The sequence below is a fragment of the Populus nigra genome, chromosome 6 (assembly GCF_951802175.1).
Source record: "Populus nigra chromosome 6, ddPopNigr1.1, whole genome shotgun sequence".
Taxonomy (NCBI): domain Eukaryota; kingdom Viridiplantae; phylum Streptophyta; class Magnoliopsida; order Malpighiales; family Salicaceae; genus Populus; species Populus nigra.
The window spans coordinates 10,727,057-10,741,340 of record NC_084857.1 but is presented as its reverse complement, the minus strand read 5'-3'; the positions used below and the strand labels follow the sequence as shown (position 1 = coordinate 10,741,340).

General features: G+C 33.3%; 3 protein-coding genes across 7 annotated transcripts; 2 read left to right on the top strand and 1 right to left on the bottom strand.

The window, feature by feature from the left end:
- The first annotated feature begins 1,876 nt into the window (after nt 1-1,876).
- Nucleotides 1,877-3,872, top strand: LOC133697509 (xyloglucan O-acetyltransferase 2). Its single transcript, XM_062120119.1, has 2 exons — nt 1,877-2,268; nt 2,371-3,872. The coding sequence occupies exons 1-2, from the start codon at nt 2,082-2,084 to the stop codon at nt 3,459-3,461; spliced, it is 1,278 nt and encodes a 425-aa protein (XP_061976103.1). The 5' UTR covers nt 1,877-2,081; the 3' UTR covers nt 3,462-3,872.
- A 1,996-nt stretch (nt 3,873-5,868) lies between these two features.
- Nucleotides 5,869-11,433, top strand: LOC133697512 (GCN5-related N-acetyltransferase 5, chloroplastic-like). Of its 4 annotated transcripts, none has more exons than XR_009842889.1 (4): nt 5,869-6,744; nt 7,637-7,942; nt 8,168-8,306; nt 11,091-11,433. XR_009842889.1 is itself a non-coding variant. In XM_062120123.1 (3 exons), the coding sequence occupies exons 1-2, from the start codon at nt 6,047-6,049 to the stop codon at nt 7,926-7,928; spliced, it is 990 nt and encodes a 329-aa protein (XP_061976107.1). In that variant the 5' UTR covers nt 5,869-6,046; the 3' UTR covers nt 7,929-7,942; nt 11,091-11,433. The 4 variants fall into 4 exon arrangements, 2 of the variants coding, with proteins under 2 accessions (XP_061976107.1, XP_061976106.1); XR_009842890.1 differs by having other exon boundaries at nt 8,150-8,306; XM_062120123.1 differs by lacking the exon at nt 8,168-8,306.
- LOC133697510 (probable serine/threonine-protein kinase PBL28) lies at nt 8,459-12,338 on the bottom strand. 2 transcript variants are annotated; one of them, XM_062120120.1, is made up of 7 exons: nt 11,854-12,338; nt 11,556-11,761; nt 11,072-11,270; nt 10,830-10,993; nt 10,562-10,666; nt 9,267-9,389; nt 8,459-9,153 (listed from the first exon to the last, which is right to left on the bottom strand). In XM_062120120.1, exons 1-7 carry the CDS (start codon nt 11,921-11,923, stop codon nt 8,905-8,907), a joined length of 1,116 nt encoding a protein of 371 aa, XP_061976104.1. In that variant the 5' UTR covers nt 11,924-12,338; the 3' UTR covers nt 8,459-8,904. The 2 variants fall into 2 exon arrangements, with proteins under 2 accessions (XP_061976104.1, XP_061976105.1); XM_062120121.1 differs by having other exon boundaries at nt 11,556-11,743; nt 11,854-12,337.
- Between the last annotated feature and the right edge of the window lie 1,946 nt (nt 12,339-14,284).

The window sequence follows — 14,284 nt, the reverse complement described above, 5'->3', positions numbered from 1 at the left end:
GTATTTTAACTGTAAGTGTAGTCGACGCGCCTTGCATTGTTTTATGAATATCATGACACGCAAGACTAAAATTAGATATTTAAGAAACAGATGATCATCAGTGTAATAAATTTTTAAGATTAAAAAAAAAGGCAGAGAAATAAAATCTTCTCCTTTCAAAAAATTCTTTAACCAAAAATCTCTTCTGGTAGAGGTTTTTTAAATGTTATCATAATGTAGGTGTGTTTTTTTCCTTTTTCATAACTTTAAAATTCGATTTGGTCTCGTAAGATAATTCAAAATCTGATTAATTTGAAACTGAAACCGGGTCAGATTGAAAAAAAAAATAAGAAAAGAAAAAACCCAGTGTAATCCGGTCAAAAACCAAGTTGCAACCCATTGAATTTTTTAAATAACCCGAGCAATTCAATTATCTTATCAAAACCTAAAATTCAGATTTTAAACTAAGTTAATCAACTGGCCGGATCTAAAAACTATAATTAAAAGCGTAAGACATCAATTTCATTGTCAATGTATAATGCTAAAATATGAAACTACTCAGTGAAAAAAAAATATAAAAATAAATTATTACTTAATAATTTTATATATATATATATATATATATTATATTCAATTTATATATAGCTATATAGTCTTACAATAATATATAAAAAAAATACTTGATTACTTATTTTTATTAAATAATTAAAATAATTTTTTAGTTATATTGAGTTATTCAATTTTTTCATTTTGTTTTTTAATCAGGAAATTATAAAGGATATTTACCTTGATTAAAAAAATCAAAAGGGAATGGATTGATGGGGTGACATTTTCCATGGTAGCTTATATTGCGTCTAACTCTCTCTCTCTCTACAAGTTTTATTTTTTTTGGATTATATATTTTTACAAGTTATGCTACTAGACTTTTAAATAAAAACAGTTCTAAATAATTTCTTTAAACTTCTTGAACAAAATTATTAATAATTTATTAAGAAATAAAGGGGTGTAATTGAGATAAAATGTCAATGCAAGAGTAAGGAGTCAGACCTCTTCAAGAAGAAAATCCGGGTAGTTAAACTAATTCAATAATCTATTTATTTATTTCCGAGAAAATGAATTTACTCATTCTTTGATAACTAAATAAGTAATTTTATAAAAGCAGACAGTGCTTCACCAATTTTTTATTTTTTCAAATATAAAGAAGTGACGGGCACATGCAGGGTGTTCCCATCACCATAAATGAAAATAACAGATACTGGTACTAGACGGCTACTTAATAAAGAAAAAGCACCACGTAAGGCAATTATAGCATGCTTGTTTTTTTTAAGTATTTTTTTTATATTTTTAAATTAACATGTTATTATTAAAAATAAAAAAATATTATTTTATTATATCTTAAAGTAAAATAACATTTTCAAAAACCATCGTTACTATTTACTATGATATAAAGGAACTCCAATTAATATTCATCAGAAAAAAAAAGAAAAGAAAAGAAAACGTCCCAGTAGAGAGAGCACCACTTGTTTCAATAACAATAAAACTACTTTCTTTTATCTTTTAATAATCATCCAATTAAATATTTTTTTAGGTTAGTGTTCATTACTTTTAAGATTCATAAAATTAATTAAAATATATTTTAATTAACTTGGATTTTCGTGTTAATAAAAAAACTATTTGTTTCTTGTTTTTAAAAGTATTTTAATGTATATTTAACTTGAAAAAAATTAATTAATATTTTTTAGTATTTTATGATATTTTTGATTTTCTATCATTAAAAATAAAAAAATATATAAAAATTATCTAAATATAATTTTAAATAAAAAATACCTTTTAAAAAAACATCCTAAAACACAGAATATACACGAGACACGAGAACACAAGAGTCATACCACATCGTAATATTAGGTGCCCAAACCACAATACATTATAATACTGGGAAAGAAAATGTGATTCTCGATGTGACCATACCAGACCACCTTTGTCTCTGTCCTTCTCGTTCAAACCCTCCCTGTCCAAAGTCTAACCCCAACTTCCCCTCCCCGTTCCTCCTTCTCTGTCTACACTTGGCCGGACCCAAACCATCTCTTCCCTTACATTTCAGAATGGGCAGCCCATTCAAAGACCACCACACCCTCCATCCCTCTCTTGTTAGGAAGCTCATTCCATGGACCTTCTATGCTATGCTCCCTTTAGTTCTCTTTCGCGTGTATTTATACCCTTACCCCCTCCGCCACACTGCCACAACCATTCTCACCTCCTCCTCTGTTTCTCCACCTCCTGCTTTATTAGGTGCATTTATTTACCTGCAAAACAACTTACGAGTAGTTTTTCTTTAATTAAAAAATCTTCCTCTGCTTTTTGGTACTAAGATTTTTTTTTTTCATGTTGCAGAAGATGAAACTTCTTGTGACTACACCGATGGAAATTGGGTACCTGATAGGAGGGATCCTTTGTATAACGGTTCAACCTGCGGTACAATCAAGGAAGGCCAGAGTTGCATTGCCCATGGCAGGCCGGACATGGGTTATCTCTACTGGAGATGGAAACCGAAACAATGTAAGCTTCCAAGGTTTGAACCCAACACATTTCTCCAACTCCTTAGAAACAAACATTTAGCTTTTGTCGGTGACTCTATGGCTAGAAACCAATTGGAGTCACTTGTTTGCATGCTATCCTCTGTCTCTCCCCCTAATCTTGTTTATCGAGATGGTGAAGAAAACAAGTTTCGTAGATGGTATTTTGAGTCTCACAATTTCAGCATCTCAGTCTATTGGTCACCGTTTCTTGTTAGAGGCGTGGAAAAATCCAATACTGGTCTCAATCATAACGAGCTGTTTTTGGATCACGTTGATGAGAGATGGGCTGCTGACATGAATGGAATTGACATGGTTGTGTTATCAATTGGGCATTGGTTCTTACATCCAGCAGTATATTATGAAGGTGATCAAGTACTAGGTTGTCATTACTGCCCCGATCTTAATCACACTGAGATTGGATTTTATGATATCTTGAGGAAGGCTATAAAGACCACACTTAAGGCTCTAGTTGACAGGAAAGGTCCTAATGACAATGGTTTTGATGCACTCGTGACTACGTTTTCTCCAGCCCATTTCGAAGGTGATTGGGATAAGTTAGGTGCTTGTCCAAAAACGGAGCCTTATAAGGAGGGAGAGAAAACACTTGAAGGGATGGATGCAGAGATGAGACAAGTCGAGGTTGAAGAAGTGGAAGCTGCGAAAATGAATTCTGTGCAGCTTGAAAAGTTCAGATTAGAGGCACTCGATGTTACCAAGTTGTCATTGATGAGGCCAGATGGTCACCCAGGTCCATATATGCATCCATTTCCATTTGCTTACGGTGTAGCTGAGCGTGTGCAAAACGATTGTGTGCATTGGTGCTTGCCAGGGCCTATAGATACTTGGAATGAGATTTTACTCGAGGTGATAAAGAAATGGGAGTACGAATCAAGAAGAGAACAGTGAGTCATGATCACTGGGCTTTTTTCTGTGCTAGAATGTTATTTTTGATCCATTTGGGTGTTGGTTGATTTCTCTTGAGAAGGGACCAAAGTAAAAGAGAGAAATCCAGAAGAGTTGAGTAAATGATGCCAACTACAATGATCGTTTTGGAGTTATACTTTTGTCTGTCTAAACTGTACAAACGATATCAATGGAAAATCATGGCCATGGTCTAACCAATTTGCAACCTTCCATTGAAGAATTTGTTTGGATGTAGGTATGGATATTGGCTAAAACTCCTTTAGTTTTAAATCTTCTTTTTTTTTTGAAAAAACTCTTCAATTTACTGCTTCATTAGTTTTTTTAACATATATTACCCATTTCATTGTAGAGAATGGAGATTTCTCAAGATATAGAATTTACTTATTATTTGTATGCCTTGATTTTCATGATATAAAATTAGGGTTTGTTTAGGTGAACTGAGTTGATAAAATGGTAAGATGCAAATATGGTATTATCAAAGTAATTCCAACATGCAGCAATAATTAGTTCATTTGTAATGATAACGATAATATCAATAATTATTGATATAACTATAATAATTATTAATATTATTATTATTACAACCATTATGATTATCATAGCTACCATCATTGTTAAAATTATAAATTTGTATTGAATTATAAAATTAAAAATCATAAAAACTATGACAAAATAGCAAGATAAACAAATTAAAAAATTAAAAGAAAAGGGACTAGCTTGAAATAAATATTATAACTATTTGAAAAAAAAATATAAATTTGATTTGAATGATAAAATTAAAAACTATAGAACCTTTAAAAAAGAGCTAAGAAAAAAAAAATAAGAAATTAAAAATAGAAGGACTGAATTGAAAAACATCATATATACAAATTAGAATCGAAAAAAAATACAACTAGAATAAAAAAAAAATACAATTGAAATAAAAAATAAAAAGAACGGGGACTAAAATGAAAAACAAAACACGGAACAAATTATAATTAAATGATTAAATTGAAAAAAACTTTTATAAAAAAAATCAAAACAAAATAAAAAATTAAAAGAAAAAAAACTAAAATTAAAAATTAAACAATAAATAGGACAATGATGTATTTTAGCAGCTAGACAGGTAAAAAAAACAAAAACAAAACATAAATAATTATTTGCGACAATCTGACTACCACACATCTACATGCATCATACTATGTGAAAGAGGAGACAGTCAGCATCCAATGAAAAGATAAATGATTACATTTGGCTACTAGATAGTGTCACAGGGGCCACTTGAATAGTATTGATACCACCTATTTATTGACTCATTTGGAACATGCACAATAAAAATTTAAAAAAAAAACATGAAATATACTAAAACACCCCCATGAACCTATTTATTGTAATTTTTTTCCTTTACAAGATTAAAAGGTATTTTGACTGTACATAGATTATAGCAAAATTATTAACAGGGCTTCCCAGTAGCTCAATAAATTTTTGATCACATGGGTAAATAAACATTTTTTTTATTAATAAGCTTATTATGAAAAGTTATGAAAGCTCTTGGTCAATATTTATAAATTTTATTGGTTTTAAATGTAAAAAATATTTTTATTATATTAAAAAATAAAAAAAACATATAAATCCTTAAACAATTTTTTAAATACTAATGAGTCCGGATTCGAGACCTAAATTTTTTCCATAAAAGATGGAAGAGTAAAATATGCATAGAGATAAAGTGAAACTGACACGCATTCTAGGTTCTCTTTTAATTTTAATTTAACGCCCCATAGAAGCTTCCCTTGGAAGGTTAAAATGCATGTCATAATTATGGCAATTTGGCTGTCTCCCAAAAGTCAAAATAGAACTCTATTCTCTTTTGAACTCCGCGAGGGCGAGGCTCCATTTCTTTGACCTAAGCAAGGGATCCAAAGTTACTTTATCTGGCTTGTATACGACGAGAGCACCATGATCGCATCAGCATGCTCCTCCTTGAATTGTGATTTCCAGGAACCGGATTATCCGGGTTATATCCAATTCATTAACCAAGTCAAACGAGACGGGGTTCCAAGTATTTCGGTCCGATTCACTCAGAAAGAAGTATTCTTTGTTTATGCTGGTTTGGTGCCGTTTCGATTTGACGTTGTTTTTTTACCCAAGCATCTGAATCTGATTTTAGAACGGCTCGGGCCCAGTCTGGGCCGATCCAGTATATGCGATTTTAGAACGGCTCGGGCCCAGTCCATGCATGTTTAAAAGCGAGGATAAATTATTTGTTCTTGGATAATTATTTGTTAATTTTTTTATATTATTTTGATGTGATATTATAAAAATTAAATTTATAAAATAAAAAATTATTATTTTCTAGATAAAAATCAAATTTGAAGCTATTACGATTTTATATTTAGACTAAACGAACTCTTAGTGCGGGAAAGTTAAAAGTTAAAAAAATAAAAGAAAAGGAAACAATAAAAATAAAAATCTTCATCTGGATTTTCTGGAATTGATCGATGGCGATGATTTTGCTTGCTGTTTATCTCATTAAACTACAAGACAGATCTGAACTGAACTGAACAAACTACTCTTCTTTCATCCTATCCATGGCTACAACGATCTCGGTCTCAGCCTCTCTCAATCTCTTCTCAGATTCACAACCATACAAAAGACTGCCTTTAATTCTTTCACCCCCAAATCTACAACAACCTTTCCTTTCTCTCCACAAATCTTGCTATTTCAACTCCAGATTCTGTTTCTCCTCAAACTGCTCCTCCTCCTCCTCCTCTTCAACAACAGCAACAGAAACAGAAACACCTAGTGCTTCCACCACCTACTCCTATATTGAGGATTCATATAAAACAGGGAGGTTCTTGAGCAATGAAGAGATTGAAAAGCTAAAAGCACTTCAAGATTTCAGATACTATCAACAACTTGAAACTGGGTCTATGTTGGTTAGGATGATGAAGCCGGGGGAGATGGATATCACTGTTAAATTGCTAGCAGAGTCATTTGTTGAGTCCATGTCGTTGCCTGTTGGTTATGTGTCTTTGGTTTGCTACTTTGTGCAGCAGTACTTGACTGAAAGGCGAGCTGCAGTACCACATGCCGTTACGCTTATTGGGTTTTATAAAGGGAAACAAGAGACGAATGGTGGAGAAGAGGAGGAGGACCTCGAAGAGTTGGCAGGGACTGTAGAGGTTTGTTTTGACAAAAGGGGTGCTAATGCTTCTCCTCCTACACCTACCCCTCCAAAAAATGCTCCTTACATTTGCAACATGGCTGTTAAGCAGTCACATCGTAGGTACTTAAGCTTTGCTTTTACTTTTTTTTTGGGTACTTGGAATTAGGCATTTCTCTAGTTAAAATTTGTCAACTTTGCTTTTATTTGGAATTAGTAGGCATTTTGTTGTTAAACTTGTGAATCTTGACTCGTATCAATTTATACCTAAGAGGAACCCTTCGTATACATTCAACTCTCAACCAAAAACTGTTCTTTGTCTTCCAAGTTAGAGCTAAGTTTGAGAATGTGTGATCGTGTCACTATGTGACCTCGGAAATCCTTAATGAACAAAAAAATCACTCCAGGAAGGTTGCTAACATGTCCATACAAGTCTTTGCTACCTGAGTTTTCTAACAGGATTAGATTTTTAACCAGGTGAGGATTTGTGAGAATTGTTTATAGATAGCCATTTGGAATTCAAATCTTTTACTCGTACTCATACGAAATTATGGTCTGGCTTCTTTTACCTGCACAAATACAATTTTGCGTTCCGTGTTTTGCTAACTAATTGAACTCTAAAAGTTAGATCAATTTGATATAGAACGATGCATTTAATTTGTTAATAACACTATCAATTGAGAGAACTAGAAATAACAGAACCTTAATAACACTATCAATGGAGAGAACTAGAAATAACAGAACCTTGATACGCTTACATTACAAACTGTAAGTTTAAAATTTTTGCTCCTTTGATAGGTGTTACCTTTTCAGTGCCTTCATGAATATGTCAATGCCTTGTGACATTTCCATGATCTACAGATCTTCACGATACAGATTTTTTTAATTTTATATGTTTATCGGTAACTTACCCCTACATGACCCTTAGCTACTAAACTAGTTTCAAAACCCGCAGTGTCTAAGTACATTGTGTAGAACTAGACCGGACTTAATTTTATGCCTGTGGAACTTCCAGGAGGGGAATTGGGTGGAATCTTCTGAAGGCAAGCGAGGAACTAATTACCAAGATGAGTAGTATGCGAGACGTGTACTTGCACTGCAGAATGATTGATTCAGCCCCTTTCAACATGTACACAAAAGCAGGTTACAACATCGTTAAAACTGATAGCATATGGGTCCTTTTGATGTTGCAGAGGCGCAAACATTTGATGTGCAAGAAACTTTTAGTCTCAAAGAATCCTTCAGAACTCAATACTTCAGGCTCCGATATGGAATTTTCTTCACAAATGGATACATGGAAGTCATGACACCTGTTTCCAAGGTACATCAGACACTCTTGATTGGACTTGTAATTTTTCATGCATCCCCCTCCCTCCCCCTCCATGTTAATTGTTTTTGTTTATCATTATTGCTAAAATTTACTTTTGTTCCTTTATGTTTTCATCAATCTCATCAACATCTTTGTTTTAAGATTCTCATGTGAGTTTTTTCTATATTTGAATAGTCTGTTACACTTTTCTTATGGAAGATTTGGATTCTGGTCCAGGTCCTTCAGGGTATATAGTCTGGCCAGGTTGTGGTGATCATCCAATTAGGTTGGTTTAGGCCTGGAATTTGATCTGATGGTCCAGCATCTCCTTGCTTGTAATTTATCATATTCATGGCGTAAACATATTGTGTTACAGGTAATCCCCACCAGGCATCTCCGTTTCTTACATGTCATTTACATTATACTCAATGAATTTACAAAACATGCATATGGCAAACAGAAAATGTAAACATGTAAAGTGTAATCTTGGACAAAAAGTAAAATAGAAAAGAAAAGTCGCCTCTAAAGTTGGTTGTGAAATCTCAATGGGACCTGCCTTATCATACCTTTTTATCAAGCAAAGAATGTACCTCTCCATATTTCAAAATGATATAATATACAACAGTTGTCATTAAGTGGAAGAATAATTAAAACGAAATGTTGATTCTAGACAGAACCAGATATACAAATAATGTTTCTTGCTGGTTGTGGATTCTCTTTTGTTTGCTCTCTAGATTTTTATGGTTTACGTTCTTTACCATAAAACCATATTTTTTTATTCTTCAATTTTGTCTGCTGTAATTGATAAATTACTAGAATCCTTTCTCCATAACATGTCTTTTTTTGTTTGTTGTTGTACACTTAATACTTTTAAAATCATAGGTCTCTTGCCTTCAAAGTGTCAATAACCAAATGAAGGAAAATAGAGGATCTTTATTGTTGATGTAACACTTTCTGTGCTGATGAACCGTTTGTTAGACCATTTTGAAAGTCATCATGCCCATGCCCATGCCCATGCCCATGGGTTTTGAATTTGTGTAGATAATTGTTTGGAGTTCTTTCACACATTCAGCCATGGAGGGTCTCTCACTGCTCTGAATGCGGATGCAGCGTGAAGCCAGGTTGGCAAACATAGCAATAGATTCCAATGTGTATGAACTCCGACTAAGCTCCGGATCAATTACCTTGCGTAATTTTTTCCGATCATTCAAAATATGCCTAACCTGAAACATAAAGGATAATTTATTTAGTATTTCAGCCATGTTCATGGTTAGCCCTCTAATATACTCAAAACTATAGTAGAAAAATCAGTCGAAACAGGATGAGTTTGTCGTACCTGTAGGACAAGGTTTTGATCACTTGGTCCCTGGTTTAAGTCTACCGCTCTACGCCCAGTCAAAAGCTCAAGAAGAACCACACCGAATGCATAGACATCACTTTGTAAAGTGAGTTTCCCTGTCTGTCATGAAAAGAGACAGGCTAATCCTTAGATCTAACTTACTAATCAAATTTAACTAGGCAAAAATTAATTTCTGGGACTGAAGATTGTTGTGCAATAATTCTTGCTTCGTCAAAGGCTTAGACTCCAACTAATTAGGGATTAGTCTCAAGGCCTAAGTGCCTAACTGAGTTAAGCTGATGATGAACAGATGTTAGGTAATATTATACTTGAACCAAAGTCAAACTAGGAGTTGCTTGATGTTTCTCAGAGACTGTCAGATCCTTGCCTCAAAGGAATTTTTTTTTTGTTTGTGCTGCTTTTATTGAAAATGTTTGGTGCATGATTTAGAACTTTTGTGGTGATTAATGTAAATCCAGGCAGGGCCAAATGTAGTGAGTTTGCATTAAAAAAATTCCTGGAAGAGAATTTGGAAAGAATCTTCAGCGTCGATTTATTTATTTGATGCACAAAATGTGACCAGAACATGCACTGTTTTGGTCACAAACCCAAGATCAATTACAGGAAGCGCTGTAATTGTCCTAGTCTGCATAACTGATAACTTCAGGTTTTGTCTAACGTAGTTGCAAGTGAACCAGCAATAATGCTAAAGAAAGTTATGCATATAAATCATTATTTTTTTTTCTAAATGCATAGCGCAGTATAATCTTGTTGCATCGAGATTTACTTAATTTTACTAATAATTCAAAGTTGTTGGAAATTCAGGTTCAGATTTTCTGCCTTCTTTATTTGGTGTAAGATATAAAACACAATTTAAATTGCTAGAAAGTCCTTTAGGGTTGCTAAAATAGAGAAGTTGCTAATTTTCTTTGTTAAATGCTTCTGTTTCTAGACCACTTTCAGTTTTATATGCATGTTAGCAAACATAGCTCAAGCTCAGACATAAAAAATGTGAGTACACACTTAAGGCTAGTCAGGTTTCATCTGGTTATAACCCATAATTCTTTACCTTCATAGCTACTGAGAAAAATTTCTTCCCAGTAGCTTGCCTTCCTAATCACGACTGATGCTTTAATGAGGTTACAAACTAGCCATGGCCCATGTCTGAACATGTTACAAAGGCATGGTTCAAACTCTTAATTAAGAGTTTATTCATGAAAAAAAACAAGAAATTGTGGTTAAACAATGGTAATTTCCTTTAGAAATGTAAATAAGTTAACAGAAGTTCATACCGATGTATACTCAGGGTCGAAATACCCGAATGTTCCGAGAACTCTTGCAGTCACAAATATCTCCTGCCCCTCCGGCATCAACTTTGCAAGACCAAAATCAGATATCTGTAATGGATAGGGATATGGAGTTTAGCTATATGCTTTTGATTCTGATATTTATTTGTAACATTTTTTTTATCAGCAGTAATTATGAAGAACCTCACTGTTAACACGGGACATAGGTGTTCGTGGGTCAGTTGAGATTATTAGCAAGCCTCAAAATTGTTACCTTAGCTTCAAAATTTGCATTTAGAAGGATGTTGGTGGATTTAAAATCTCTGTGGACAATTGGTATGCCAACATCAGAACTTGAATGGAGATAAGCAAGTCCCCTTGCTGATCCAAGTGCCACTTTTAACCTTGAAGGCCATTCCATTTTTGCTTTTCCATATCCTAGAATACAGTTGCAGATTACTAGATATGCCATTAACGATTTGGGAATGAGAATAGTATTTTGTGTGATAAACTGACCATTTAAATGATCTTGCAGATTCCCATGTTGCAGATACTCATACACTAGAAACCTGTCCTTCCCATCAGCACAATATCCAATCAAGGAAACCAGATTGGGGTGCTCAAGTCTGCTCAAGATGTCAACTTCTACACGAAACTCCCGTTCCCCTTCAGCTTCTTTAAATGTCGGCAGCTCCATTTTCTTGATTGCTACAACCTACAGATTAGAGAAGAGGAGCAATTTTGTATGTTTTTCGAAAACTAGAGTGTCATGTTTTACTGCTCTTTGTTCTGGTATTTTACATAATATAGGAACTAAAATCGCTGCAAGTTTTTTAGAATTAAAATTGAATGCATTAGCTTTATGTCTATTTGGGAAATTCAGAATTCTAGCCTAAATGCCATTCAGATCATGATTTGTGTTCAGAAACAACCATTTCATGACCATATCAGTTTTTTTTTCCCTGGGAGTATGATAAAATTTTCTGTTAAAAAGAAGTACCTCTCCTGACCGCAGGACGCCTCTATAGACTCGTCCAAATCCCCCTTTTCCAACCAAATTTTTTTCACTGAAAGAACACGTTGCTTCTTCCATTTCCTTGAGTGTGAAAACCGATGATCCATGACGTCTCTTTGTGGATTGAGGTGTTTGATCTTCAAGTTGCCAAAACTCCATAGGTTTATAAACCCCTGGAAGGTAAACAAAATCTCAAACTACGGAAACTGCTATTTTAATCTGCAAATTAGGGTGAAGGAAAATTTGTATGGAAAAAAAAAAAAAAGAGAGGAGGAGAGCGTACAAGGGTCTGAGTGATCTTGGGACTTGCTTCTCCGTCGCTTGTTCCATGCTGAGACTAACCCAAAAGGCATAATGGTCTTCCTTGGCTAAATTTTTAACCTCTACTCTACTAAAGGATTAATGCAACGAAGCGCATAATGTTAACAGACGAGATTTCATGACAATCTAGGAAGATGGATCTCACGAATCTCTTCTCCAGAGATTAATCCAGTTCATCTAACTTGGATTGAACTGTATATTTCTTCGAAAAAAAATATGACGAAAGTGGAAATGATTATAAACTGCAGTTGCTAAATGTGAGTAAATATTATTAGGAGAATCCTCTGATGAGTACGTATTGAGCAAGAGAAGGAAGATTAGGAGAATACTCAACTACAACATCTTCCAACAACCTGTTTTTTTTGGGGGGGAGAGATGTGCTTCAAGAAAAAGAAAAGGCAAACATAGTAAAAGTTGGGTATCGCTTACTTACCTTTTGATGATTTTGTGGAATGGTGGGATGTGTATTGCTTGATAAGGAAATACAAGCTGCTACCTCTCCCTCCATTTCTTATTTGATTTTCTTCTTCTTTTTTGAACAAGCAAGGTGCATGGCAGTTGAGCGGGTGCTTTCATTCCTTCCATCCAATTTTCAGTAGATTGGTATTTTTATCTCTCCCCCACCTTTTATCTCTGTTCCACAAAACTACCTTCATCGTCATCTCTTTGAAAATATCCAAGACATTAGACATTAACAATAATTTGATTGCCATTGATGATATTGTAGGATCTAAGGTCCCAATTTCCTGTACTTTCAAGTCCTGTTCACCGATCATAAAAATGTTAATGCAGGCTTCAATATTCTGAATACATGTTCGAACCACTTATTGCTGACATGTTTGTGGAGTTGGGAGATGAGAACAAGGGATAGAGGGAAAGACTGAAAACTGGTTTCCATAAACCCGACCACTTGTTAATTGTGGACTGCTTTTTTTTTCTCTCTCGAGATTGTTTAGAATTATGTTTCAAATAGTTTTTTTAATGTTTTTTTTAAATTATTTTTATGTTTTTTAATCGTGTATTGATATTAAAAATAATTTTTTTAAAAATAAAAAATACATTAAAAAATACTTTAAAAAGTATTACAAACAGCCATTTCATTGTATTTTTTTGTTTGGTTTTCGTCGGGCACATGCATAGATTGGGACTATAGAGCTTCCTAATAATGTGATTTTTTAGCAGCTAGAAGTCGAAACATTTGTTACTCGTAACTTGTGAAAGAATATTGCTTATAACGTCATATAAAATGAAAACTGGCATCATTGCTGGCTAATGTGGTCTGTATGTCATAAATTAAAATGCCTCATTTTAAGATATAGGATCTCAAAATAACTTGGTTTGGGAAAAGACAGCAAGGGTAAATTATAGCACGTTTATACTTGTAGATCGACGAGGATTCAAACTCTGACCCTACAGCTTGAAATTATTCAATGTTATCTTATCTATGTGGTAGGAAAAAAAATGGAATATTATTTAACGGTTATGGGTAAAATTGAAACATTTTGAAAACTTTTAGCATCAAATGAGAAATATAAAACTATAGGAGTAGAAGTGAAATGTTGGTGTATTTATAGGAGCAAAAGTGAAGTTTACCCTTAAAGCGAAAACATATACACTGAGAAGTGAGAACGCATTAACAGAAATGTTTGAGGGAATTTGAATTTGGGTAGTAATTAATTTTTAAAGTGTTTTTTATTTGAAAATGTATTAAAATAATATATATATATATATATATATATATATTTTAAAAAATTATTTTTGACATCAGTATATCAAAATAATTTAAAAATATATAAAAATTTAATTTGAAACAAATAAATAAATTTAATTTTTTTAAAAATATTTTTAAAATATAAAAAAAAAACCTGTAATCTTTTAACTTTTCCTTTTCGGATGGCTAGCGATTTCTCCTGCTACTTTAATGCAGGCCTCTCTTCGGTGATTTATGGTTCGGTATCTTGAATCGTCACAAAAAAAAAAAACTCGAACTCGAACTCGAACTTTAATGTTTTGCCAGCTTGAGCCCGAACCTAACAATAAAAGAACCTATAAATTCGGTTGATGATTAAAATAAAAAGAGGGTTCGGTCCGGGCTGCCTCGATAGTCCCGAGGGCGCCTTTCCTTAGCAGGATTATTTCTCGTGAGTTTTAGAACACCTATGTATACAGTCGAATATATATTTTTTTTATTTCACAATCGAGAGATAAAGGCACCATCCCACCAACCGAAAAATTAAGCTAGTACTAAAATAATTTAATGAAATAGGATTACCTTTTCTAAGTTATTATTGATTTGTACAATTATATTCACTATTTATTTATTTATTTTCATAGTCATATATATTAATTTTCATAAAATTTATAAAATTCAACAAAGAGTATTTGAAATAATA